This window comes from Antechinus flavipes, chromosome 2 (assembly GCF_016432865.1).
Source record: "Antechinus flavipes isolate AdamAnt ecotype Samford, QLD, Australia chromosome 2, AdamAnt_v2, whole genome shotgun sequence".
NCBI lineage: Eukaryota > Metazoa > Chordata > Mammalia > Dasyuromorphia > Dasyuridae > Antechinus > Antechinus flavipes.
Window position 1 is genome coordinate 1,951,969 of NC_067399.1, and position 27,566 is coordinate 1,979,534.

Consider the following 27,566-nt stretch of genomic DNA (forward strand, 5'->3'; position numbering starts at 1 on the left):
TCACTCACACACACAACTCACACACTCATACACACACTCTCACACTCACACACTCAGACATACACACACTCTCACACTCACACACTCAGACATACACACATTCTCACACACACATACATTCACACACTCTCACACTCACACTCAGACACACACATTCTCACACACACACTCACATACACACTCACTCATATACACTCAGTCTCACATGCTCACTCTCACACATTCACTCGCAGACCCCCCTCCCCCTCCAACACAGACAGAGGCACTGGGCAGTTTCCTAACTTTATTTAGAACACCGAGTCTCCACACCCAACGATGGCCGAGGAGAGGGGGAGGCCGCGGCCGCGTCAGAAGCCCACGTGGGGATCACTTCCCGACGAGCCCTTCCGGACTGAAGGGACATCCCCGATGCCTTCCCGGTGACCGTCGTCCTAAACGCTTTAAGGCACTGAAGTCCGCCCCCTGCTCCTCGCGGCCGCTGCGCTGCAAAGGGTCTCACGGGGCCTTCCGAGATGGAAGGGCGAGGTCCCCAAGGCCCGGCAGGGGCCGCTCCCTGTCCAGCCCACGTGGTCCCGTGGTGGGTCCGCCCGGTGCACTGGAAGCTCGATGGGCTTTAACTCCTCCTCCCGATTCGGACCCACGGGCGGCTCTCGAGCCCGGGTGGGAGTGGTCTGCGCAGTTCCAGGGGGTTCCCGCCGGAGGCTCAGAGCCCCACTCCCCCTGAGGGCCGGCCAGCGGGCGCTCCCTCCTCCCGAGGAGCTCCTGCCCGTCCCCGGGCATTCTGCCAATGCCGAGGGAGGGAACAAACTGCCGAGCGGAGCGGGAACCAACCGCCAGGGCTGTGGCAGGTCCTCCAGCAAGGCGGCCTCCTCCACATCCCCGAGGGACCTGGCACGGGGGCTTGGGGGCGCCCGCTGTCCTATACGCCGGGAGCAAAGCGCTGCTCCCCTGAGGGTTTCTGGGGGTTCTCAGCAATGTAAGGAAGGGCGAGCCATGCTGCGGGTGCGGGATGGACGGGACAGGAGGAAGGCTCGGGGTCCCTTGCAGCATTTTCCAGGAGCACGAAGCCCACAAGAGCCTGCGCCATGTGGGGCTCCCTGCAAAGGAGGGAGGGGCCTCGGCCGTTTGGGGGCTCAGCTCCTGTTTCTTTCTCTGACTTAATTGCTCACACTTAGAGTCGCCACAAAGAAAGAACCTGGGGGGGGGGGGCAGGGAGCTCAGCCACCGCGCCCCCTGGAGGTCCAGACAGGAGCCGGCCTGTTTGATGGGCGGGCAGAGGGGGACCCTGAGGAGCGGCCCCTTGTGGGGGCAGAGGGACACCACAGGGAGCTTGTTGGACCCGAGGCTCGGGCCCAGGGCCAGGAGAAGAGGAAGCATCTACCATTTCCAAGAGTCACCTAGAACGGGCCGGACCTAAGACCTGCGCCGTCCATCTGCTTCCCGCCGTCCATCTGCTTCCCGCCGTCCAGCCGCACCCCGCCGCTCCCGGCTCCCGGCCACGATCTTGGGGAGGAAAGGGCCGGGAGGTGCCGGAGAGCGTCTGCCAGAGCTCAGGCGGGCCAGGGGCCCCCCGCCAGTGGCTCCGGGGCTAGGACAGGCCCTGGAGGGCGGCGTGAGGGGCCTGGCGCCTCTGGATGACCACGGCGTTCTGCAGCTCCGCCTCCTCCAGCGTGAGGGCGTCGTCCAGCAGCCTGAGGCCCGGAAGGGCAGTGACCAGCGCGAAGGGCCGACTCCCCTGGGGGCCTTCGTACTTCCGGATGAAGTCCCGGACGTGGCTCACCCTGGCGAGGGAGGAGGCAGAATGAGCGAGCGTCCGTCCCAGCCCTTCCCCCAGGGCCTGTCGGCCTCCCTTTCTCTGTCCCCCAGGACAAAGGACCCTCTCCTACCTCCCTTCCCCGCCCCCCCCCACCCCCCTCGGTTCAGGCACGGCTTCCTGAAATCTGCCCCCGCCCTCCGAGCTTCCCCCTCCGAGCGACCTCGTGTTGGCTTAACTGCCCAAGTTATTCCCTGTCCTTGGTGGAGCGGAAGACCCCGTCCTGCCCCGTGTCCGCACTGCCCGCACCGGGCCGGCCCCACCGGTGCTTGTGAACATGAAACCGAGGGCAGACGGCCGCCCTGCTGGGGTTCACACGGGCCCTCCGAGTCACCCGGCGCTGCCCTCTCTGACCCTGCTCCGGCCACGGACTCCCATCCACTGGCAAAGGGGGGTCCTCCTCCCCTGCCCGGAGCCTAATGGGGGAGAGCTCGTGCGGATCCAGCTTCTGCGGCTGGGGTGGGCCCGCTGCCGCTCCTTCTCCGGGAGCGAGGGGCCCCGGGCGTCCGGTGGGGCCCCAGGACCAGCGCCGACTCCTCCGCAGCTGCAGGGGAGCGAGCCTCCCGCCGGCCCCTTCCTGCCGTTTTCCCTCCATCCCTTGGGGGTCCTGGATTCTGGGAGAGGTTTCCTTCAGGTGTGTGACTGGCGTGGCGCTGAGGGAGTGCGCCCCTCTTCTGCCGGAAGAGCCCAACCATGAGGCAGCACCGTCTCTTCTTATTTTTAGTTCTTTTGCTGAGGTAGTTGGGGTTAAGTGACTTGCCCAGGGTCAGGCAGCAGGAAGCGTCGGGTCCTCCTGACTTAAGGGCCGGGCCCTAGCCACCGCACCACTGGCTGCCCAGTCTCTAATTACCCAGGCTGTCTTCCACCGGCCCTCCATGCTGCCCGCGCACCTCCGTGGGCCCGACACGTCACGCGGTTCCTAGTTTTCCGGGTGAGATCTCTCTGGCTCTCCGGCCCAGACTCGGACACCGCTGAATCGCTCCCGCTTCTCCCTGAGCTGCGCCGTGTGTTCTCCGGCCTCCCCCTCATGTCTCACTGCTGGGGCCCTTCGCCCCGGGGCCTGCTGGGACGCCTGCCGCGGGTGACTGCGCCCCTCGGGGCTTGGACACGGCCTTTTCCGGGGGAGAGCGCCAGGCGGCCATCCCACAACCCTCGGCCCCAATGGTCGTTGCATCCGGGAGTGGCGGGAGGGCGGCCGCCTTTGTCAAAAGCTTCGGGTCTAGTGACGTCCCCCGGTGGTCTCAATGTTAGGGATGAGCTCGTGGGGCCTTCACGGGGGGCTGAGGTGGTTGCTATGGAAACAGCTGACTGAGAGTTGCAATTTTTTGCTGCTTAAATGCGGCTGCTGATTGGCTGGAAAGGGCCCCTCCCTCCAGTGCCGCTGGAGCTGCTGATGGGGGCCCTCTCCTGAGCTCTGCCTTCCTCCTTCAGAATAAGGAACCTCCCCCGAGGGTAATGGAGTCACACCCCAGTTCAGGTGAGAAGCCAAGAGTTCCTTACAGAGTTCCTGCGGCCTCCAGGCTGGTCCCTCCCCCTCTTCCTGGGCCAGCAAATTCTCTCTTCAGCCAAGCTGAGTGTCAGAGACCCAGACCCCCGACCTGGCCCCCAGCCCAACCCCTACAGCCTGAATCCCCAGCCCAGATCCCCGGCCAGGACCCCCCCCTCTAATCTCCACAGTCTGTACCCCTGGTGACCCCCAGCCCAGCACACACCTGTGGGACACATTGAACCTCTGCACGAGCCTCTTCCCATCGGCGAGCCAGATCTGGACGCTGGTGATGGGCTCCGAGGGATTCAAGGGGACAGAACTCGGAGGCTTCGGGTGCCCGGAGTCCCCACTGCTTACCCTGGAAACTATTCTCGGGGTAGCGCTACGGGAGAAGGGGAAAGACTGGAGCCCAGAACTCGGTGCCGCCGGCTCTCCCGGGGGTGTGGGGGCCGCCAGAGTGGGGAGGGTCTCTGCACAAAGAAGGCTGGAGAGGCCACGGGAGCCCCACCTCCATGCCCTGAGGGAAAGCCTGTGGGCAACTTCTTCCCCAGGCCCAAGGGGGCTCCCCGCCTACCTCCCCAGCCGGTGGCCCAGCCCTGAGAAGGGCTGGAAGGCGGGCTTCTTGGACACATAGACCTCCTTCTTCTTGTCCTCCACCTTCACGTCCACCTCCTCCTTGTCAAACATGCCCTGCAGCTCCAGGGGCAGCTCCCTGGGGGAGAGCAGAAGTCAGGGCAAAGTCAGCCCAAGAGCACTCATGGGAGAATCATGGCAGGAACGAGGAAGGGCGACTCCTCCCACAGGAGAGGACCGGGCCTTCTGTGGAGCCAGAGGCCACCAGGCCCAAACGTCAGCTCCAGGGAAGCCCCCGCAATGCCTGGAAGGTGCCAGGGAGCGAGCCCAGAAGGTCCGGGGCTACCCGGTTCTGCATGGCCTCCGGAGCCCTTCGTCCTCCCCTCCTGGACTCCTCTGCTGACCATCCTCTCTCCCGTCCCAGCACTGGCCCCCCTGGCTTCCTTTATATCCCAGCCAAGTCCCCCCTCCTATGGGGAAGCGTTCCCCAGCTCCTCCTCATTACCTCCCGGCCACAGAGATCTCCGTGGTATGGCAAAGGAGAGGGGGAGGAGAAAGGATCCACAGGCAGGACCCCTGGCCCTCTCTGGGCTCCCAAATGGAGGCCAGGCAGTGGACTTGGAGCTTCCTTCACCCTTGTATTCTTGGCAGGACTTCCTTCATTTCCGGGACGGACGCAGCAGTGATCTCGGGCCTCCCACCACCCCCAGGGACTCTGGGACAAGAGAGGGGCAACCAAAAGCCCCCCCCCCCCCATCTTCAGACATTTGGTCACCAGCTCCCTGGAGGCTCTGTCCTGGCCACATACCCCTTCCTGATGGCGTTCAGGAACTGCTGGCTGGCCCCGTCCCCATAACTGCGGAACTCATCGTTCACGGTGAACCCGTTCTTCCAGAGCTTAATGCTTACATCAGCCTGTAAGAGTCCACAAGGGAAACTGAGACAGTCAGGCCGGTCACCCCCAGGGTTACCTGCTGGGGAGAGGCACTGGGAAAGAGCCAGCGGGGCCCACCTTGGACATTCTACTGGGAATCATCTCCCTGGCCCCTGCAAACAGAGCCACTCCCTATGGCAAAGGGATTCCCCCGAAGCCCCAAGAAGTGCCCTCAGCTCGGGGAGGCAGAACCCGACAATCCCCCAGGCTGGGAACGAGAGCTGGGGCTCCCACATGCGGCCCCAAAGCTGGGCAATCCCAGCAGCCACACGGTATGATCCACACCGGGGCTTGCCCCCCAACACCGTCCAGGCAGGCTGTTTCCCTCTCAGGCTTCAGCGTGTCCCTGGGAAATCGGGGCCAAGCACAACGGGGCTAACCCAACACCCGCTTCTCCCAGCCTTCTCTGGGAGCCACGTCCCAGACGGGCCATCCTCTGCTGCCCTGGCCCCAGCCTCTGGATGTCCCCCACCCCAGACACTGCACTTTCTGGGCATCTCCCTGGAGGGTGCTGCCCCAAAAGGAGGGGAGAGGAGCAGGTGGCTCTAATCTGGGGGCCCCCACCTCCCATAGTGGGGGGCTGCTCTAGCCTGGGGTCCCCGCCTCCCATGGTGGGGAACTGCTCGAGTCTGGGGTCCTTGTCTCCCATAGTGGGGGGCGGCTCTAGTCCGGGGCCCCTGCCTCCTGTGGTGGGGAGCTGCTCTGGCCCTCCAGCCCCCATAACTTCCTGCAAAAGTCCCACCTCATCCTTGGGTGGGAGCTAAGTTTTGGAGGCCAGCAGCGACTGGACCAAAAGTTGGGACTGGGCACTAACACCCACCTGTCTTCTGTCGGCGGAGGGCAAGCACTCAGTGCCAACCTTCTGGGCTTCCTCCAAGAGGCTGTCGAAGAGCAGCTCGCAGCTTTTGGCCTGGCCACCATGGAGGGGCTGCCCTTCGGCGCCAGACTCACAAACCCTGTGGAGGCAAGGAGACCCTTACAGAAATATGGCCACGAGCCCCATCTTCACAGCCCCTTCAGCACCCTGGTCAGCGCCTCCACAGGCCAATGACCGTGATTCCTTCCTAGCAGCCCCTTCAGCACCATGGTCAGTACCCCCATAACAAGGATATGGCCATGATTCTCCTCCTAGCACCCTGGTCAGCGCCTCCACAGGCCAATGACCGTGATTCCTTCCTAGCAGCCCCTTCAGCACCATGGTCAGTACCCCCATAACAAGGATATGGCCATGATTCTCCTCCTAGCACCCTGGTCAGAGCCCCCGCAGGACAATGGCCATGATTCCCCGCCTAACAGCCCTCTCAGCACCCTGGTCAGCTTCCCCCCCCCCCCCCCCCAGCAGCCCCATTCAGCACCTTGGTCAGCGCCCCCAAAGGATAATGGCCATGATTCCCCTCCTGACAGCCCCCCAGCTCCCTGTCATCACCCCCACAACAGGGATGTGGCCATGACACTCCCCCCCCCACCCCGCCCTCTCAGCACCCCGAACCCAATCTCCATGTCCAGCCATTCAAGCCCCCATACATGGAAATTAGCAGGAAGCAGATTTTAGTTACAAATTTAGCTTTTTTTCAAGGACTCAGACCCCTGGAAATACTTGGGGAGGGCGGGACCACCACTCCCAGTCCCAGAGAGGAGCCCAGGCTTGGAGGGAGCCAGCAGCCTCACTGCCCACTCCAAGCAGGTTTTGGGTTTCTCCCCGGAAGGGCTTCTTTGGGCCCTTCCCAGAATTCAGGCAGTGCCCCTTGTAGGCATCCCACAGACCCCTTTGGCTGCCCCCAGACCACTGACTTTTCTGCAGGGGGGAGGGGCTCCCTCCAGGCCCAGTAGGCAGGAGAGGGGCTCTGGGTCGGGGCAGGGGGATGCTGGGGGGCCATCCACTCACTAGCACTGTATATAGAAAAGAATGGGCCATGGGAGCGGACAGTGAAGAAGTTTGAGGGCACATGGCCCTTCGTTTCTCATTTCCTGGCACGGGCGCTGCTCACGTGGAGGAAGCACTGGCCGGCTGACGCCAAAGTTTCCCTTAATGCAGGCGGAAGGACACCTGCCCGACAAAGCAGTCTATTGGTCAAAGATCCTCCAGAGACGGCCGCTGGTGCAGGGGGTGGAGTGCTGGGCGTCGAGTCAGGAGTTCAAATTCAGCCTTAGACACTTCCTAGCTGTGTGAGTCTGGGAAAGTCACTGCACCTCTGTCTACCTCAGTTTTATCAACTGTAAAATGGGGATCATTAACAGCACCTGTATCTCAGGTTTGTTGTGAGGATCAAAAATATAGTTGTAGAGAGCGCTAGCACGTTGGTGCACAGTGGGGGCTCTGGACCTGCCTGCTGCTTTCCCTTCCCCTTTCCCCTATGAGCCCCAGAGACTTTGAAATTGTCCATATTACTGGGAGAATCTGGGTGAGGAGGCACCTGAAAGGGAAACCGAGGCAGGGAGAAAAAACCTGTGCCTCTCACAGGAGCCCTCAAACTCCAAAGCCTGTCACCAGTAAGCAAATGGCAGCTGGCCCAGAGACATTTCCAGCTCCGGCTCCCAAAGGACACGGGGTGCAACCCAGTAGAAACAAAGAGTACCTGAGGGCTGGGGAAGGGGGAAGGGAAGCCCCGGCCGGGCCCTCCTCACTCACCAGTCTTCTCGAAGGCTTTCTAGCTTCTCCACCTCCTTCATCCTGGCGGCCCCAGCTGAAACATGAAAGGAGAAGGCCACGTCAACAACAGTGCCCCTTCCCGATTCCGCCCCCGAGCCGCCATCCCTCAGACCGCAAGCCGTTTCTCCCCACGCAGAGAAGTGGTCGGAGGCTCTCGAGGGAAGGACTGCAGAGAGAATGGCCCATCCAGACCGCCCGGCTTCCCCCGCGGCCGCCCCTGGTGAAGATCCCGAGGAGTGGGCACAGCCACCCTCTGCTGGTGGAGCAGCAGGGCCGGAAGCTCGGGACGCGGGCTGCGATGAGGAATTCCTTTAGCACCTCGATGCTTCTAGTGGCATTTAAAAAAAATTAGTTAAGAACCAGAAACAAAGCAGAAGCCCCTGGAGAGAAGTACAACTAAACAAGCGCAGGGATGCGAGCGTGATGTGGTCAGACTGTGCCGTGAGGGTGGCAAGGGTGATGGTTAGAGAAACCCGAGGAAAGGCCGCCTGAACAGATGCAGGGGGAGGCAGCCGAGCCACAAAAAGGGCTCCTCCGGTGAGCAGCAAGAAAGTCACGTGCCCCTTCACAGGCCTAAGGAGGGCCTGGCTCGGCCCTACGCACTCTTAGAGCCATGGCTCTTTAAAATCCCCTTCGTTCTGTGGGCCGACGCTTGGGGAAGGGGGGTGTGTAAGAAAGAGAGGCTCTCAATAGAAGTGGACTTTTACCCAAGGGCAGCCAGGTTCCTCCTTCCCGCACTGCGGGAGAAGGCTCAGCGTGGCAGACGCCACAGACCCTGTCAGCTTCTCTGAGGGCGGCTTCATTGGACCACACTGCTCCCCCTTCTCCCCTTCATCCCAAATGACAGCTCACAGGGGACGGGATGATACAAGTGGCAACAAAAGTGGCGTGAATTTGAAAATGATACTGTTTTTAAGGACCGTCCCAGACCCTCAGGGAGCCTGGGAGCCACTGGTCTTCATCCCTCCCAACGATGACCTTTCCGGTCGTCACCTCACTCCACACTGCAGCATTTACTTATCAGTGCTCCGTGAGAGCAACGAGTCTCTCCCCAAACCCGTTCCGACCGTGAAGTCAGAATCCAGCCAATGGGGGGCTGGTTCCCGAAGAGGGAGCAAAGCGAAGCAGAGTGAGATGGCTCCTCTGCCCTTCCGGGCCCTCCCCCCTCCCCACTGAGGTACCAGGGACCAGCAGCTGAGGAGGAAAGGGAGCATCCGAAGGGGGACACGCAGGGCCCCGCCCCCCCTGAGCTGAGGGCGAGGAGGACAAAGGCGGGCAGGGGCGAGGAGGACCAAGGCTGGCAGGGAGCGAGGAGGACCAAGGCTGGCAGTGGTCAGGTGACCGCAGGAATGGGAGGGATTAGGGACAGGATGAGTAGATTACAAAGAGGCTGGGGAAGAATTCTCAAAAGAATGGTAAGCCATTTACATAAGATTGCTCAGGACACCAATAACAGTGAGATAAAAGGAAAACAAAGTTAAGCCAGCAAAGGGATAAAAAAGACAAAAGATGGGAGGCTCCAAGAGATGAAAAGAATGTAGAAGAAAAGAATATTCCTGGGCCACAAACTAGCAGTCAGGAAGACAAGAAACAATGTCTTAAGTTAATTTAATTAAACTTCATTACTTAAGTAAACAAAAGGGAGAAAATGCTGTAAATCCTGACCAAGACTGGCCCTGGAGAAGAGTAAATTAGGGAATAAAAAAATAGCCTCTTCAAGGTTAATGAAACCCTTTGCAAATAGGATCCCATTATCTTGGGAGTTAGGGGCTATCATTAATCCCCTTTGTTCCAGAAGAGGAAACTTAGGCTGAGGGAGAGTGACTATGGCCATATTGAACTCAAATCTTCTGGGCTTAAGCTTAGGGTCCTAACCACAGCCTCACGTGGCTATTCAGGTCCCAGGATGCCCAGGCCCTGGGAATGCAAATGTACAAGCGGGACAGGTTCTGCCTCAAGGAGCTTCCATTCTCGGTATGATTTCCTGCTCCGACATAGAGGTGACTTCGGCATAGATCTGATGGGCGGGCGAGTCTGCACTTGTGTCCAGTCCTAGAGCAGAACTCCAAATGGGAGGCAAGAGAGAAGGGCAGGAGCAAAACGGCCACAAAAGCCCCATCTGCCAGGCAGGAGCTGGCTTTGTAAAGTGCGCCTTCCCCGCTTCCTAACAGGACTAAAGGGCTCTGGATGGGAACACGCTGCCACATACGGTGGACTTGGCTGAGTTCTGCTTTTGGAAAATTCCCTTTAAAAGTCTTCGCTCTAAGGAGTGGCTCCCTGCGAGAGCGAAGGGCTATATTAAGAAATGGAGGCGAGATAAAAACAAAAGATTAAGAAGCAAAGATGAAAGGAGTCAGATGCAACTGGGCTAATAATAGCATTTACCTTCACAGGACTGGGATGAGGAGCAAGTGAGATAAGGAGATGAAAGCTTCTGGCAGGCTGGCTGCTGGAGACTGGCCTTCTTTGCCTACAAAAGCTGAGGCAGCCAAGGGAAGGAGGCACCCGGTAATGGGGGTGAGAGGGCCAGAGGATTTTGGGCATGAGGAGGAGCAGGAAGATGAGGAGGGGAAAAAGAGAGGGGGGAGAAGAGGAAAAGGGGAGGAGGAGGAAGAAGGAGGGAGAGGAAGGAGAGGGAAAGGGGAAGAGGAGGAAGATAGCTGTTCCAACAAGTGAACACTCAGGAGTCCATAGGGATGAGCTCCCAAGAGAGTGTCTGGCGACCCCAGATCTGGTAAATGGCACACTTGGGTTCAGAACTCCCTCTTGGATGCCTGGGACAGAGAAGGACCCAGAGCGGGGATCCATAGGACCTTATGAAACAGCACTCCAGCCTGGAGGAGGCTACAGGCTTCCAAGGGGGGTGTCCTGGGCTCCCGAGGCATAAAACTGAAGGTGGCACCTTCAGGCGCCTCCCAGCCTCCAGCCACTGACTAGGAGACCTGAGGTGCAAATCCTGCTGTCCATGGTGCTGATCCCGCTCACAGAAATCCCCCTCTCTCCCCCCAGTTTGGATCTCTGAATCACACCCTGAGAGGGGGAGGGAGCACAAGTGAGCTTTGGGAAAGAAAAGGTCTCAGTTACACACTGAAAAGTCGTTCCACATAATCACAGGATTAAAGTGGGCCCATTCCGATGCAACCAACCCACTGGCTAAGCTCGGCAGGGGAAGGTCCCGTTGGGCGCTGCCCCGTGACTCGGGCCCGCTTTGTCCACTCCACCCTCTGACCGCGGCCAGCTCGCTAACCTCAGCCAAGGACCAGGCACTTGGAGGGTGAGGGCCCGGAAGAGCTGAGCTCGGGGAGCAGGGAGGCCGTTCCCTGGGCCTCGTTTGGGAGAAAGAAGGGCTCGGCCCCCAGAACTCTGCCACTTTCGTGATGCCCCGGGGCCAGATCCCCCAATAAGCAACCTGGGCCAGTCAGACATGCTTCTCTCCCCATTCCTCGGGCAAAATGTTCTCTCGTGGCCTTTAGCAAGATTAGCACAGAAGCAGGAAGACCTGTCTCTGCGAGTGTGAACAAAGGAGGAGGAGGAGGAAGGGGAGAAGGATGAAGAGTGGAAAAGGAGAGGAGGGGGAAAAAGGGGAGGAGCAGGAGGAGGACAGGGTTTCCAGCTTGGTCTGACTATTAGCTTCTCCTGAGGACTGAGGGGCAGCCTGGAGCCCTACAGAATCATGGGCATATATTCCTGCTCTGTGAGAGGGCCTCGAAGGGAGCCCCTGCTGGCCTCAGAGGCAGCTCTGGGGCCTTAACGTTCAAGGGCAAGGAGGTGGGGCAGAAGCCACTGGCAGCAGACAGGGCCGCCCCTCACACTGGGGCCAGGATCCTGCTGCCCCTCCAGGCTGCCAGCCTCCTTCTCCGGATTTGACTTCAAGGCTTCCGTGGTTGGCTAATGGCCCTCCTCCCCTAAAATACAAGGTATGGGAGGGTGGGACTGCCTTTCTCTGGGCTCCAGGGAACCGGGGAGGCTCCAACACTGGCCACAGCACGAAAACATCTTCGTCCTCCTCTTTGTTTCTATCCTGGACAAGAGCTGGGCTTTCTTCTTTTTGTGAAGATCAGAAAATCAGAATCTGAGGCAGAAAGGGCCGTTTGCATCAGCTGCTCCAGCTTCCAGCAGGCCGCTCTCTGGGGCCACTCAGAACCAAAGGAAACGCTCTTCTGCGGGACGGACATTGCCCTCTCAAGCCTTTCTTCCTCCAGCCTAAATCAAAATCCGTGGACTTCCCCCGAGTTGTGTATGGGGGTCAGGTCCGTTTGCTCTCCCAGGGACCTTCCAGCTTAACTACCACAGGATCTTCCAAACATTACCCTGCAGAGGCTAAAGGAGCTAATATCCCCTCTTGGGCTGACCTTTGGCTCCTGGTTTTCCCAGAAAGAGGAGACCCTGAGGCAGGCAGCCATTCCCTGGCGCTCAAAGTTCAGCAGAATTCAAACCTCGTGGGGACCTGGCCAAGCAAAGAGAGCTCCTAGGTGGCCGAAAGTCACAAGCCTTAGAGGGGAGCCCTGTTCCATCACCCACTAAATCTTAATGCAGTTTCCCAAGCCTATGGTTTCCCTCCTTGTTTCATTATGTTCAACTCTTTGTGACCCAAAACCATTGGGATTTTCTCTGTAGAGATTCTGCAATGATCTGCCATTTCCTTCTCCAGCTCACTGTACAGATGAAGAAACTGAGTCAGACAGGGGAGTGACTTGCCCAGGACCACACAGCTCCTAAGTGTCTGAAACTGGATTTGAACTCAGGGCTTCCCGACTACATTGGTATCTTCTACTGTACCGAGTGATGATCTTTCTAAATGAAGGTCTGATGACGTCATTGCCCTGCACGTAAAACCAGCCTAGGGCCTCCCGGACCAAATACAAAGTGCTCTGTGGGCATTCAAAGCCCCTCAGGACTTCCCTCCCCATTCTTCATTGCTCTGGTCTGAAACACTCTTCCTCCTCCCCTCTGCTTCCCAGCTCCCTGTAAGTCCCTTTTAGAGGAAGCCAGTGCTGATCTCCCTCCTTCTGCCTATTATTTCACATTTGTCCGTAGTCCACTGTGCTCACAGAGGACCAAAGGTCAGCACTGTGTCAGAGGCAAGTCGGCCGATCAGACCCACAGAAGTTGGGGCCGTTCTGCCGCTGGTCGGACGCAGGGTCCTCGTGAACCCTGGGGAGCTTTTCTGATGTTGCACATCTTGGTTTTCTTCTGAGCCGATCTCATCCTGCTTTGCTCCTAGGGCACGGCCCCTTCCCTGATGAGAGTGGTCCTGGGCCAGGGTCTCTCGTGTGATACAATCGATTCTGAAGTTCTTAAGGGAGACCTTGCGAGTGTCGCTTCTTCTAGCCTCCCCGCGAGCATTTGTCCATTCTCTGTAAAAGAGTCTTTTTGGCAAGATATTGGGCATTCGAGCAACAGTCAGCCCGTCCGAGCTGGGCCCTTTGCAGTGGGTTCGAGTGCTCGGCATTCAACAAGGGAAAGGACTTGTGCTGTTGGTGAGCTGCAGAACCTTCCCAAGTTCCCAAGGTAATCCAGATGGTTTTGGTTTCCTGGCACGACACAGGCAGACCGTCCATACAACAGCCGTCGGGACAGGGGCTCAGTAAACTTCCAGCTGGGTGGTCAGTCTAATATCTTCTCTCCCCCACACTTTCCTTCGGAGCCTTCCAAACACTGAACCTGCCCCGACTGTGGGTCAACCTCATTATCACTGTGGACATTTCCAGAAAGTATCCCGCCAGGGTAAGGGAGCTCATTCACTTTTCCATTTGCTGCAACCATTGGGCCCCGTGTGGAGGGTGGAGCACCCATGTGTTCTTGGTGTTCATCATCATTAGGGAGGAGAAGAGACTCGTCCATACGCGGTGTTGCTGCTCAGGGCACTGCTCAGGGCACGAGGTTGCTCCACAATCAGCCAGGAACCAGGAACAGTCACCCACCAGCTCTTCCTTGGCCTTCCTTTAGGCTGGAAGCGTTTTCAAGCGACATCATTTAGCATGGGTGTGGCGGCTGACTCCAGGCCCTTTCATCCTCCCTGAAGGCATCTAACACTGTTGAACTCCAAGCTAAAAAGCATGGAAGTGGGAGGGCTTCCACTGGTGAGAAAGTGAAAAGGCACCATTCACCACCCAAGCCCCAGGCCAGCGTGCTGCCAGGAAACATAAACCTGGCGGCCTTCTCCAAGTGACAGACCTCGATACCCTCTTCCTAAGCTCTCTTGATGACAGTGTCAAAGCCTTGGTAAGATGTACAAGTGTCGTGTCCAGACCTCTGAGCTGTTCCTGACGTTTCTCCTGGAGCCGTCGGGCAGCAAACCACCATCGACGGTTCCTCGACCCTTTCTGAAGCTACGCTGGCTCCCGGGGAGATGACCTTCTTCCAGATGCAGGATCAGCCACGGAAAAGGACTGGCAAGAATCTTGCCAGCGATGACCAAGAGAGCTCTCCCCACGACTGTCACAGGCCAATCCGTTTCCTTTGCTTTATAGAGATGGACAATGGAGGTCTTGAACTCCAGCGGGCCAACCTCCTCTCGCTATATAACCCAGAAGACTTCAGTTAGCTTTTGTATTAGCAATGGATCCCCCAACCTTGTGAATCTCCGCTGGAACAGAACCGTACCAGGAGCTTTGTCCCATGAAAGGAGCCCGATGGCACTGAAAATCTCTTCTTCAGTTGGAGATCTGTCTAGAGAGGGACTGACTGAGGTCAGGTAACCGAGGTAAAGGGTCAATGGCTCAGCCTTGCTCCACGATGTTCTGTCACTATGGAAGTTCCCAGGATCATGTCCTTGTGACTAATCATGTGGCTGCATCAGCGCGAGTATTTGAGATGTATCATAGCCCTTTGCTCCATAACCAGCCTTCAGGACATCGTAAAAACACTGGAGTGTTGCCGTCAGCATAAGGGAGTTCCATCCCCTTCTGGCTGAGTCAAGAGTCCTGCAGCTGTTTAAGTTTCCACAGCACTTTACTTCTGGTGGAACTGAATGCTGCCTTCTTAGAGAGACGGAGGCGCAATTCTGCCGCTAAACGCTGGGAGTTCTTGTTTCTCATTGAGCAGCTTCTGAATCTCCAACATTTTCATCAAAGCCGACTCGATGTTCGCAAGGGTTCTGGCCTGGAGGAGTAAATACGGCGCCATACGTCAGGTCTCCGAAAGCTGCCCGCTCCTTGTCGGCTCCACTGTTGCCAAGCACGTGCTGGCTCAGCTTTCCCTTCAACCCGGCGACAAACTGCTCCCCTAGAGGAGTGCTTGACGTTCCGCTTCTCTCTGTCTTCAGGTTGGTGCTTTCGTTGAATGTGAACATTCAGCTTGAAAAGGCTGATCTGTGATCAGCTGGCACTCTGCGCCCATCTTGCCTCCGTCACTCTCGCACCAGTTGTCTCTCCTCTCCACGATCACCTGCCACTGTTTGCTGCGAGGGGCAGCGTCTGGGATGAGGAGGTCGTGGGGCGAATGAAACTTCAGCAACCACTGATGTTGCCGTTTCCAACGCCATTCCCCCCAAGGCCTCCCTGGTCGTCTGGGCCCACTCTAGCACTAACGTCACCCGGAACGATAGGCTCGTCCCCTTCCGGCACACTGATGGCAAGGGTCTCTGGGTTTCGGACCTCACCAGGGTCTGTCACGGTGGGAGCACAGAGGATGGTGGCGTGGCTTTTCCCACAATGGCGACCGCACTGTCCAAGATCTCTTGCAGCAAAAGCTGGTCCCTTGCAGTTTTCCCCGATTTCATGCACACACCTGAGTGGGTGGGATCATCTTGGCTGAAAGGGCTGGATTTATTTTGGTTTCAGTCTCAGGGCGGCTTCCTTGGCTGCTGCAGGAATCGGGCTAGAGCTAGGATAGGTGACGCATATGGTTATTAGGGCCCCTTTTCCAGGCCCTTCTTCACCCCAGGAGGTGAGCAGCAGCTGCTCACACCCCCGGGGGCTGTTCCCAAGGAGAAAACGACCCTCTGGCTGTGCCGGCCGGGATGGCAGCTCCCGGTGCTTCTGCCCCAGCCCTCTTGTCTCTTACCAGCTGGCCCGGGACTTGGAGATAAGCAGACAAAGTACGAAGGTGTGGGCCAGGCCCTCTGACTTGTGCATAAATTGAATTTAAGGGAGGCAGTCACTCAGAGTGACAATTCCAATGGCGGGACGGAAGTCAGGATGAGCAGCAAAGGCTTGGGGTGCAGCAGAGGACCCTGGGATCTCCCCTATATCCCAAGCCTCCGCCTTCCTCAGCCCCTGCTTTAGCGCATTAGGGCCACAGACCAAACTTTCTCCCCCACCCTTTCTGGGGGGATCTCTTCACAGGTTTGGGGCAGACGTTCCCTTAACTCACTCACAGGTTTGCATCTCTCAGTGACCCCTGACCAGGTTCAGACCTTCTGCTGGGATGTGGCTGCTGCACATGCTGCAGCCACAGGAGAACTGAGTGGATCTGGTGGACAGCCCCTGGGGAAGACTGCTGGGGGGGGAGGGCGTGACGGTCCTCCCCCAGAGGGGCCAGACTTGGGCAAACCTCCCCTGATTACTCCTCTCTTCCAACTGGCCTAACGCCTGTGTGTTTGCTGGTCTCCTCCATGAGGCTGAGGGCCCTCTGGAGGTAGGGGCTGTCTTTGTGTCCCTAGTACTTAGCACACACAGTGTCCGGCACTTAGTAGGCACCTACCGAATGCTTCCGAGCGGCTCCTCTTGGGCTCTTGTTATGGCAAGCTTCATGTTGTGATACTATTTGTGGTCAAGCCCACGCCTCTCTTTTTGCCCCAATCAAGAAAAACAGAAGAAACTTAGCAACATCAGTAAGAGCGTGCGTCTTATAGCCTTTAAGGTTAGCAAGGGATGGGACAAATACTCGTTTTTCACTTCACCTAGTGAACGCTTTGAGAAAATTTCGGGGAGCGCTGGGAACAGCTTGCTTCTGGAGCCATGAGAGCCGAGGTGGGGCTGGAGCAACAGTGGCCAGAGAGCTCCGAGCCAACAAGTTTGACACAAACAAAACCAAAGCGCCTCAGACAATGAGGAAACCGAGAACTGGGGGAAATCCTTGCACACGTAAGCGGGGCCTGAAGTCCAAGACACATGTAAGCAAATACAAAATGTGAAAATGCAACAGAAACAAATACTCCAGCTCCGACAAGACCTAGCCCTAAGTACGACAGCCACACAGACGCGTGTAAGCGTATGGGGAGAGATGTGTACAAACTCACGCATACATGTCCACCCCCGACGGACCAGACGCCACCCCTCCTCAGAGACTTGCCATCTCACCAACGACCCTCAGGAGAGAAGTCAGGGAAGCGGACGGCGCTGGCCCAGCAGGCACGGCGGGCGGAAGCCGCGGACCACTGGGGAGCGACGATGTGCTCTAAAGGCCCCCGTCTCTCTCCCGTCCCAGGACTGGGAAGAGGGACGGATGCCAGACAGATGTGCGACAGACTGACCATTTCCCGGGACCCAAAGCAGCTACTGTGAGTGGGGAGGGGCCTGAAGCTCTGTGCTGGAGAGAACAGAGAAGCAGGGACTGATGCAGCAGGTGCGGGAGAAGGGCAATAACAGAAACGGCGGGGAGATCCAAAGCCAAGGACCGTTGTCTAGGATCCAGTCTGGCCCGGAACCAGAAAGGACTCCGAGCAATTAGAAACCTCATGGCGGAGGTGGGGGGCCGCGGAGGTGACAAGCTGAATGCAGACTCTTAAGGGAGCCGTCCTTGGGTAAGGAATGGATGGATGGAGGGGGAGGAAGCATGTGAAAATGACCACAACAGAGAGCAACGCTCATTTGAAAACACCTGGGCTTCTCCTGTGGGTGGGAGGGGCCCCATCCCCCCAGTGCCAAAGAGGAGACAAGGAGGAATTGGGGGAGGGGCTGCAGGCAGACTGGCCCAGATGCCTGGGGAGGGCGGCTGGCTTCTCCAACCCCTGGGAAGGGTGGGGTGACTCCCCCTCCGTGCCCATCCTGACCCTCCTTCAGAAAACGTGCTGCTCAGAACCGCCCCGTTCCGGGGGTCCCCAATCCCCCTCCCCCCCAGGTCTCTTGTCCACTTCCCCAAGCCAGGGAGCCGCCCTCTGACCCGGCCTGTACGCTGCTGACTCCTCTCCTCGCCCGGCCCACAGGCTGACTCGCCACCAACTTCCCCGGCCTCCCCGGCTCCGCTCCAGGCGCTCTGGCCCCGGGGTCTCCCAGCCTCGGTGGCTTTCCCGGGCCCGGGCCGGCTGGGGCGGGGGTGTGCCCAAAAGGGCCTCCCAGGAGCTCCGGGGGCAACCTGGCCCCCGCCCCCCAATTCCTGGTTCGGATCTCGTCGGACCGCTGCGTCTGCAGGCTCTGTCCCGCTCCCCAGCCCTGGAAGCAGTCCCCTCCCTTCCCCCACAAGCCCCTCCCCGCCGCCGCCGCTCGGCCCCTTCCTCACCCCAGTCGTTCGCGTCTGCACCGCTGGGACTCCCTTCAATTTTCCAATCCGATCCCTCAGATCGGACCTTTGCTTCTTCTCCTCCTCCTCCTCCTCCTCTTCCTCCTCGGCCTCTGCCTCTGGGTTCCGGGCCAGACGTGCACGAGCGTGCGCCGCCCCGGCGGAGGCGGGAGCGAGCGAGCGGCGGGCTAGGGTGGGCGGCCCACGCCCCCACGGGAGCCCAGGTTGGGGTGGGGGGGACTGCTGAGTCCCGCCCCGGCTCTGCTCTGCGCGTCCCGGGCCCGCGGGCGCGGTGTCCGGCCCCAGACGCGGAAGGGCCGTCCCGGGGTGACCTTCGGCTCAGTGAGCCCCGGCTTCGACCGGACCGGGCTCTGACTTCCTGCTCTGGGCCGGGCGAAGGGCGGGGGGAGGAGGGAGGCGGAACCGGTGAATCCAAAGAGTCTGGAATCCAGAGCAGATACGGGGCTGGGGCCGTGGGTGACTGCGCAGCGAAGGACAGGGCCCCTGGGGCCTGGGGAAGGGGCGCTTGGGGGCGAGCTGCGGAGCTCTGCTGGACGTCGGGTCCGAGAGGGCTGAGGGACGGCTGGAGCTGGAGCTCCGCGGGCAGTGCAGAGAGGGTCGTGGCGTCCAGGGGAGCGGAAGAGGAGAGAGGTCGCCCAGGGCCCCTGGGCCCTGCTTGGGGCCACCTGCTTGGGGGGGTGTCCTGGGCCCCGAGAGCAAAGAGAAGCCCCAGGAGGTCATGGTGGATAGTATGCCGAGAACAGGCGACTGCCACCCGGGCCACTTGGGAGAGTGGGCTCGGGAGGGTGGGCTCGGCTTGTGGGCGCTAAGGAGAGACGGAGAGGATGTTGTACTGTTAGAGTGCAGGCCCGGAGACCGGAGGGACCCGAGTTCAAATTCAGCCTCTGACAATGAATTGTGTGAACCTGGACAAGGCCCTTAGCCCCAGTTGCCTGGAGAATTAAGGGGGAGGAGAGAGTCCGGGCTCTCGTGTAGACTCGGGCAGAAAAGGGAGCAGGGACAAGCGCGGGGATGGCAGGGTCAGTGAGGGGGGCATGGGGGGCATGGGCGCGTCCTTGCACACTCAGGAGAGGGGCCCCGGGCAGGGGGGGAGGGGCTGGAGCGTCCCCCTGAGCCTTCCTCGGCTCTCCTCCGGAGGCCCGGGACCTGCCTAAGGACATGGCGCTCCCAGGATGCCGGCAGACTGGGCTTCCTTTAGAATCCTCTGCATTTTATTGCGTGAGTCCTTCAGCGCCCCTGGCCCGGACCCTTCCCTCGAACGACTCCACACAAGAGCCTGGGTGAGCTCCGGGCGGGAGCATCTCCGGGACGTGCCGGGGGCCCCACCCGGGGGCTCAGGACCGACCCTTCACAGCGTAGTTTTGACAACTTGCGGCGGGTGCTCGGGCGGGCCCTCCCCCGGGCGGGTGGGGGCGGGGCCGGGGCAGTGTCCTGCGGCTCTCCCTCGGGGCCTCGTCGGTAAAGAAGGGGCCCTGGCGATCCCGGGAGCCTCTCGGGCCCCCCCTGCCCCTGTGGCGGCCCTCTCTGGGGCCGGGCCCCCTCGGCCGTCCCTCCCCCTTTCTCCCTGAGAGACCTCAGTTTTCACATCTGTCAGACCTGCTAGTCCAGGGCCTCCCGCCACCATAGAGAGGAGACGCGCCAGAACTAGAGCGCCGGGCTGCGCCGGGGCGGGGCCTAAGTCGGAGAGAGCAACGCCGATGCGCACGCGCGGCTCACGCGCTGCGGGCGGCGCGCACGCACCTCTTATTTCCGCGCTCTCAGCTGCGCGCGCAAGTACGCCCCGTTACGCCGCTGACGCACGGCTCGCGCCGTTACGCACGCACGCCCCCAGGCCCCCGTCCCGTCTCGTCCCGTCCCGCGGGCGTCGGGAGCGCGCGCGCCAGAGAAAGGGGAACGATGGCGACTCCACTGGGCCGCTCCCGAGGCCGCTGACAAGGCGGCGGGGCCGGGGCCGGGCCGGGGCCTGCGCTGCTGCCCAGCGCCCGCGGGCCCGAGCAGCGAGGCGAGCCGGGGCTGCCATGGTGAACACCCGGAAGAGCGCTCTGCGCCTCCTGGGCGGAAAGGCGGCCGGGTCCGGGTCCGGAGGGGCCGGCGGGGCGGCCGGCGGCACAGCCGGGTCCGGAGGCGGGCACTTCATCTCGTCCCGCACGCGCTCCTCCAAGAGCCGCGCGGCCGGAGCCAAGGCGGGCCCGGGGGCGGCGGCGACGGCGGCCGGAGCTGGAGCCGGGGACCTGGACGACGCCCGGGTAAGAGCCCGGACCCCTGCCGGCCGGCACTTATCGAGCGCCTGCTGTTTGCCCGGCTCTCCGGGGCGTACGGGGGGCGGCCTGGGGTGTGGGCGCTTCCTTCTCCCCTGTGCCCCCGCGGCCCCCTCGTAGTGCTCTCTGCCCCCGGCTGTGGCGGAGTGAACCCCCTTTCCCCCGACGGCCTTCCTTCCTCGACCTCCCCCAGCTGTCGGGTCGCGCTCTCCCCCGTCCTGGCTCGAGCTTCTGCGCCCATTGTAGCGGCGAGAACGCCGGGGCCCGGAGCGCCCTGGGAGCTCGTTGGCGCTGCCCGGCCTGTCGCAGCTTGCGGCCCCACGGTAGGGCTGTGCCCGGGCCCCCGCACGCCCCGGGGATCCCGTGTTCCCCCCTCCCCGCGCGGGGGGCAGAGGCCGTGAGCAGACGGGCCCCCCGAGTTAGGGCCCTCTCACGGGGGAGGGCAGCGGCTGCCACGCGCTTCCTCCTCGCCAAAGCATCGAGGCTCAATGACGGGCTCCCCCAGCGCCGAGAAGGGGGCGCTTGCTCAGCGGGGCCCGAGGCGGGCGGGCCGAGGGTCTGGCAGCATTCGCACTCGGGCCCTGGGCCCGCCGCCTTCCCGCCGCCTTCCCCCGCCGGTTTCATTTTTTGTGCGCGCAGGGATCCGCTTTCCCCAAAATAGAGAGATTCCGGCCGGCCCGTTGGGGGCCGGCGGGGTGAGCTTGGCCCAAGGGAGCGGCCTTCTCCCGGGGCTCCCACTGGGGGGCGGCGGCACGGGGGCCCTCCGGGAGTCGGGCAGTAGTGAAGGCCCGCGGTTCCAGCGGGGGAGGGGGCGGGAGCCCCTGCGGGCACCCCTCCCCGTGTGGCCCCCAGAGGGAGCTGTGGAGGCGCGGGGAGCACCCGGGCGCCTCTGAGGGCCGGAGCCTCGCCCGCATCTTGGCATTGGCCGGGTGCCAGGGGCCGCCTCAAGGAGCTTCTTGCGCCAGTGAGCGGGCAGAGTCTGGGCTGGTACCGGTTTGCCCTCCCAGTCTTCGCCCACCTTTCCTGACCGCCCCCTCCCCCTCAGAGAAGGAATAAGAAGGGGCGAAAGCCCCAGCCCGGCCAGAGTTAAGCAACAGGTTGGCCAGATGGGCTCCAGACGCGCCCCACCTCTGCCGGGAGGGGCTGAGTCAGGAGTCTTGCGCCACTTCGGCCTCTTGGGTTGACATTGTTGTCTAATGATGGTTTTCCTGGTTCCTGGGGCGGCTTCTGGGGAGGCTCCCCCCCGTCCCCCCAAGGTTCCCCCAAGGTTCCCTTTGGCTGCCTCTGTCACTGTTAGGAACGGCTTCCGGGGAGGCTCCCCCCCTGTCCCCCCAAGGTTCCCCCAAGGTTCCCTTTGGCTGCCTCTGTCACTGTTAGGAACGGCTTCCGGGGAGGCTCCCCCCCTGTTCCCCCAAGGTTCCCTTGGCTGCCTCTGTCACTGTTAGGAACGGCTTCCGGGGAGGCTCCCCCCCTGTCCCCCCAAGGTTCCCCCAAGGTTCCCTTTGGCTGCCTCTGTCACTGTTAGGAACAGCTTCCGGGGAGGCTCCCCTCCTGTCCCCCCAAGGTTCCCCCCAAGGTTCCCTTTGGCTGCCTCTGTTAGTGTTCCCCCCTGTCCCCCCGAGGTTCCCTTTGGCTGCCTCTGTTAGTGTTCCCCCCTGTCCCCCCCAGGTTCCCTTTGGCTGCCTCTGTTAGTGTTAGGAACGGCTTCCGGGGAGGCTCCCCCCCGTCCCCCCAAGGTTCCCCCAAGGTTCCCTTTGGCTGCCTCTGTCACTGTTAGGAACGGCTTCCGGGGAGGCTCCCCCCCTGTCCCCCCAAGGTTCCCCCCAAGGTTCCCTTTGGCTGCCTCTGTCACTGTTAGGAACGGCTTCCGGGGAGGCTCCCCCCCTGTTCCCCCAAGGTTCCCTTTGGCTGCCTCTGTCACTGTTAGGAACGGCTTCCGGGGAGGCTCCCCCCCTGTCCCCCCAAGGTTCCCCCCAAGGTTCCCTTTGGCTGCCTCTGTCACTGTTAGGAACGGCTTCCGGGGAGGCTCCCCCCCTGTCCCCCCAAGGTTCCCCCTGAGGTTCCCTTTGGCTGCCTCTGTTAGTGTTCCCCCCGTCCCCCTGAGGTTCCCTTTGGCTGCCTCTGTTAGTGTTCCCCCCAAGGTTCCCCCCCAGGTTCCCTTTGGCTGCCTCTGTTAGTGTTAGGAACGGCTTCGGGGAGGCTCCCCCCCGTCCCCCCAGGTTCCCCCCAAGGTTCCCTTTGGCTGCCTCTGTCACTGTTAGGAACGGCTTCCGGGGAGGCTCCCCCCCTGTCCCCCCAAGGTTCCCCCCAAGGTTCCCTTTGGCTGCCTCTGTCACTGTTAGGAACGGCTTCCGGGGAGGCTCCCCCCCTGTTCCCCCAAGGTTCCCTTTGGCTGCCTCTGTCACTGTTAGGAACGGCTTCCGGGGAGGCTCCCCCCCTGTTCCCCCAAGGTTCCCTTTGGCTGCCTCTGTCACTGTTAGGAACGGCTTCCGGGGAGGCTCCCCCCCTGTCCCCCCAAGGTTCCCCCTGAGGTTCCTTTGGCTGCCTCTGTTAGTGTTCCCCCCTGTCCCCCCCAGGTTCCCTTTGGCTGCCTCTGTTAGTGTTAGGAACGGCTTCCGGGGAGGCTCCCCCCCGTCCCCCCAAGGTTCCCCCAAGGTTCCCTTTGGCTGCCTCTGTCACTGTTAGGAACGGCTTCCGGGGAGGCTCCCCCCCTGTCCCCCCAAGGTTCCCCCCGAGGTTCCCTTTGGCTGCCTCTGTCACTGTTAGGAACGGCTTCCGGGGAGGCTCCCTGCTTGACCTCCTCCGAGCCTTCACGTTGAGCGGCCGGCCCCGTAATAATGCTTGCCTGGGTTCCGAGTCTCGGTTCTCTGACTGTCTCTGGGAAAGGAGCTGCCCGAAATGTCCGGGGGCCCAGGGGCCTCTGCTCTGTGCTCCCCGTGGGACACCCGGGGACTTCCGTGTAATGGGCTGAGGCTTGAGTTGATGCACTGAGGTCCCAAGCACATGAGGCTAAATAGTAATTGGACCATACTCTATTAATAGATAAGCTTGGAGAGAGAATGGCCCCCACCCACTCTTTGTGCAAGTCCTGATGTGTTGTATAGGAAATGACGATTTTGGTGGGTGGAGGCAGGGGAGTGGAGAAGGAAGGGGAGGAGAGACCTTTGGGACGGCCATTGCCTCAGTTGCCGACACAGTTGCCTCCATGGTTGCCTCGGCTCGCGTCGCTCTCTCTTAGCTGGCTTCCTGTCGCAACTGCCTATATTTGCTATCGCAATCTTTCTTGCCTATATTTGCTATAGCAATCTTTATTCACCTCTTCGCTTCAATAAATATTGAAGATTTTCCCCTTAACCTGAATTCCTGACTCCGGCTGACTTTAAATACGCGGTCATTACATTTGGCGCCCAACGTGGGGCTAAAGCTGCCTCAGATTCACCCCGCCCTTGAGCCTCACTTAAGTCTTCATGCCCTGTGGGGATATGGCCATTAATCTGTTCTTTGTCTTCCTCCTTTACCTCAGGCTTCCGCATTTGGCCATTCTTAGAGTTTTTTCCTTTTCTCCTAAAACTAGTACGGTATTTTAAGGCCATCTGTATCGTATTATATAAATAGAATGCCTCGAAGGGAACTGACTGAGAGTTGTCAATGTTATAATCAGAGATCTGTTGACCAACCAATGCCCAGTTACCCAGAGAGATTTGCTCTTCCTCTAAGAACCCAGGGGAGGTAAGTTTTAATGTACTCAAAAGTTTAGCTGCGTGTTCCAAGATACAACTAGCCCTTCCTCTTCTATCAGGTCACGCAGGCTTTTTATAACACCACTCCTGGGTGGGGCAGGGGTTGGGGGGTTTGGGGTGGGGGATGGAGAATCTTTACCTAGGATCTGTCCCATTTCAGCCAAAAAGTTACTGCGTTGAAGTCAAGAGGAAGGGGAGGAGATGGCTCAGTGGATAGAGCACTAGCCTTGAAGTCAAGAGGACCTGAGTTCAAATCCAGCCTCAGACACTTAACAAACAGTAAAAGTAAGTGGAGGCAACCGTGGCAATGGCAGTCCCAAAAGTCTCTCCTTCCCCTTCCTTCTCCACTCCCCTGCCTCCACCCACCAAAATCGTCATTTCCTATACAACACATCAGGACTTGCACAAAGAGTGGGTGGGGGCCATTCTCTCTCCAAGCTTATCTATTAATAGAGTATGGTCCAATTACTATTTAGCCTCATGTGCTTGGGACCTCAGTGCATCAACTCAAGCCTCAGCCCATTACACTTCCGGGCCCGGGTCCCGGCTGCTCTCCAGGAGGACCGGTCCCCCCTCAGAAACGCATCTCTTTTCTCACCCTCAGGAAAGAGGAGCCGTTGCCCGCAGGCTGTGCAGCCCGGGGAGATGCCCGCCCGTGTCGGTGCCCGCTCTGGGCCTGTCAGCAGGGCGTGAGCTTGGGCCGGCAGGCGGGGGCGCCCGTCCCCTGACTCTTTGTCAGCTGCTGGAAGGCTCTTGGTCTCAAACCCCTGAGTCACTGATTTCATTCGAGGCTCTTTTCTCCAGTCTCGTTCCTTGGTTCCGTTGTCAGTGCAGACCCGCTTTTTCGGGTGTTTAAGCCCCCGCTCCCCCCAGATTCTTCCCTGCCCTCGGCAGGTCCGAGCTGCCGTCGCCCTCGGAGAGCTGACGGGCGCTTCCCTCCTTTGTGCCCTAGTTGTGGCGCGGGGAGTCCCTCCCGGTGCTCACCCCGTGGCGCTTGACGGGCCCGGCATCCGGGAGCGCTGCTGAGTGGGTTTGAGGGGCGCTGCTTTGTGGGCCAGTGTGAGGTCGGGGATCGCCGGGCGTCCACTTTTTCCCATTAAACCCTGTCCTTTGGCAACTGCCTTGAGCAAGATGGGAAGCCCAAGGTCATTGCGGTAGTCTGCGGCAGCGAAGGGGGGAGGGGGACCTCATGGCCCAGCTAGCTGCATGACCCGGACAAGCCCCTTGTCCCTCTTCCCCCAAGTTTTCTCACCTGTAAAGTGAGACGCAGAAGGGCAGGGCCCACACTCCAAGCTCTCTGCCAAGAAAGTGGGTCTCAGAGACCGGGCCGGGACCGGAAGAGTCTGGGGGCCTGGCCTGGGGGGATTCTGAGGGTGGGGGAGCCGCTCACTGCAGAGAAGGCTGCCTGTGGCTGCCGCGGAGACCCGGGCCTCTGGCTGGGCCGTTCTGGGACGCCGGCTCCAGTGGTGAGGCCGGGGTGCGGCCGGAGTCGCCGCCTGCAGCTCCAGATCCTCCGCTCCCTTTGGGAAGGCGGGAAAAGGAGCGCCCGCGGTCGGGGCAGACAAGTGTCCGAACCGGCCAGCCTGAGGCGCAGCCGGGCTTCCTGGGGCTCCCTGCGGAGGCCCAGCCCGGGTGGTCGGTGCCGGGAGCCTTTCGTAGCCCACTATCCTATTGCATCCCTTCCTCTTCCAGCTTGTTCTAAGCCTTTCTTGTCCTTCGTTAGGGCGTTGGGGTGCTCCCTCTCCACCCTGAGGGACAGCCCCTGGTGGGGTCAGGGTCATCCGGAGCAGCGCGTGGGGCAGCCCAGCATGGGAGAAGACTGGGGAGGTTCTGGAAGGCTTTGAATGCCATGTGGAGGGTTGGAGATCTGGTCCTGAGGCCAGAGCGAGCCGCAGGCGTTTAGGAGTGGGGACGGCGGTTCTGCCGTGGTCAGAAAGTGAAGGGTCTGAGAAGAGGGGCCTCGAAGGCCAGATCGCTGACAGCTGACAGAGTGAGCCCCGGAGGACGGCACCTGAGCTGGGAGAGGGGGCAGAGTTCCGGGGAAAGAGCCTCCACTTGGGGACGATGGGAAGGCAGGAGAGAAATCGGGCCTGGACAAGGCCGTGGGAGGATCCGGAGACGCTGGTCAGGCCAAATGGCCAAGAGGCCAGAGGGGAGCCCAGTCTGGTCCTGAGAGGCCCTGCGGCTGGGGGGCATCCAGCAGGGGGGAGGGGGAACCTGGAGAAAATGGGGGCAAGGTCGGATGACTGGTAGGGAGGGAGAGGGATGTGGGGGAGAAGGGAGCAGAGGTCGTAGCTGTCTCGGGGGGTGATTGGGAGAAGTGGGGTGCAGCGAACAGAAGGGGTCGGCAGTGAGATACCTAGGAGACAGGAGACAGGGAGGGAAAGGAGGGAAATGTGCAGAAGGGCCCTTCTCTGGCCTTAAAAACAAGCCCTTTTCCACGTGGGGGCTGCCGGGGAGCCACGCCAGGGCGCTCAGGAGCAGCTCCGGAGGGATGGCTTCCGTGGCTGCAGAGACCAGTTCACAATTAGAGAAGCCCCCTTCCCCCCGAAGCTCTCGCGATCCCCCGGCTCCCTCAGCGCGCCTGTGTCTGAGGCCGCTGTCCGGCCCCCTCCCACCCTGCCGGTGCCCTTTAACCTCACGCCCCATCCCGCACCCTTTGCGTTTTGTTTGTGGGGCTCCCCCATGAGGTTGTGAGCCCATCGGGGCAGGCTCTGTTTTTTGCCCCCTTTTGCTTCCCCCGCCCTTAGCACAGTGCCTGGCACACAGTAGGAGCTTGATAAATGCTTGTTGACCCATTGACTTTCTGCAGCTCTGCCTCCTCTGACCGTCCTGTGACGGGGAACTCAGGGTCCTTCTGCAGCTGGTCAGGGACGGTCGGAACTTTGGGGGGGCTGGCCTCAGCGCTCTGGGACACAAGCCCACCCCGGCCAGTTTGCCCGTTCCTTTTTTGAAAGTCGGGGAAACGGTCGCTTCTCTTTGCTCCGGCTGGCCCTGGCTGGACTCTGGAAGCCCCTCGGGGAGGTCAGCCTTCCCGCCCCCCAGGTGTCATGGACCGGGGGCCTCAGACTTGTGCCCGGCCAGCCTGCGGCACGGGCCTGCGCTGGGGGCCAACTTCCTCGCCCCCGCTCGCCTTCGTTGGGTGATGGGTTGGGGCGTGGGGTTGCTAGACCTCAGACGGGGCCCTGGGCCGGGCACGGACACTTCACGAGCTTGTTCCTCACGGGGACTCGGGGTCCAGCTGCGAGGCCGGAAGGAGCCGGGTCAAGTTCCTTCTTGACTTGGCTCCGTTCACCCGGAGGAGAAGCTGCAGACACGAGGAGCCTTTCTGTGGGAGAAGGTGGGCAGCCCCCTGGATGTCCGCCCGCAGGACGCCGCCCTGACACGCTGCCCGGCTCTGGCCCTTCGTGCGCCTGCCAGGTCACCTCTGTGCAGATTAACTGGACCGGTTCCCGAAGGCCCCTTTGGTGGGTGGGCGGCGCTCACCGTGCTCTGGACAGTGGACTTGCCTCCTGATTCGTGGGGGCCACAGCGCACGAGCAGGGGGCTCTGCCAGGTTCAGGGCTTGGATGTCATTGGTGGGCAAGAGCCAGCCCAGGGACTGCCCGCCCCCAAGGAGCTCTCCCCATCTTGGACCCAGACCGGATTCTCCGACCTGAGGGAGAGAGGTCGCCTCGGGCCTCCCCGTGTCTCCCGGGGCCTCCC

General features: G+C 60.9%; 2 protein-coding genes across 3 annotated transcripts in view; one reads left to right on the top strand and one right to left on the bottom strand.

The window, feature by feature from the left end:
- Nucleotides 1-269: 269 nt before the first annotated feature.
- On the bottom strand, nt 270-18,582 carry UBXN2A (UBX domain protein 2A). The gene is made up of 7 exons (XM_051974076.1): nt 17,843-18,582; nt 7,439-7,493; nt 5,630-5,765; nt 4,684-4,790; nt 3,877-4,014; nt 3,526-3,684; nt 270-1,781 (listed from the first exon to the last, which is right to left on the bottom strand). The coding sequence occupies exons 2-7, from the start codon at nt 7,477-7,479 to the stop codon at nt 1,589-1,591; spliced, it is 774 nt and encodes a 257-aa protein (XP_051830036.1). The 5' UTR covers nt 7,480-7,493; nt 17,843-18,582; the 3' UTR covers nt 270-1,588.
- Nucleotides 18,583-18,637: 55 nt separating this feature from the next.
- The window catches only part of ATAD2B (ATPase family AAA domain containing 2B), a 63,688-nt gene continuing 54,759 nt past the window's right edge, over nt 18,638-27,566 (top strand). For both annotated transcript variants that reach the window (XM_051974074.1, XM_051974075.1), the window contains exon 1: nt 18,638-20,109. In XM_051974074.1, the coding sequence (XP_051830034.1) occupies nt 19,561-20,109 (549 nt within the window). In that variant the 5' untranslated portion in view covers nt 18,638-19,560. The remainder of the gene's footprint in view (nt 20,110-27,566) is intronic.

Excerpts from the sequence above, each read along its gene's own strand:
- UBXN2A (XM_051974076.1), bottom strand. The coding sequence starts at position 7,479 with ATGAAGGAGGTGGAGAAGCTAGAAAGCCTTCGAGAAGACTG. Across the intron at positions 4,791-5,629 it reads CCTCCGCCGACAGAAGACAG|GCTGATGTAAGCATTAAGCT; the intron begins GTGGGTGTTAGT and ends GGACTCTTACAG. Across the intron at positions 1,782-3,525 it reads AGGTTCAATGTGTCCCACAG|GGTGAGCCACGTCCGGGACT; the intron begins GTGTGTGCTGGG and ends CTCCCTCGCCAG.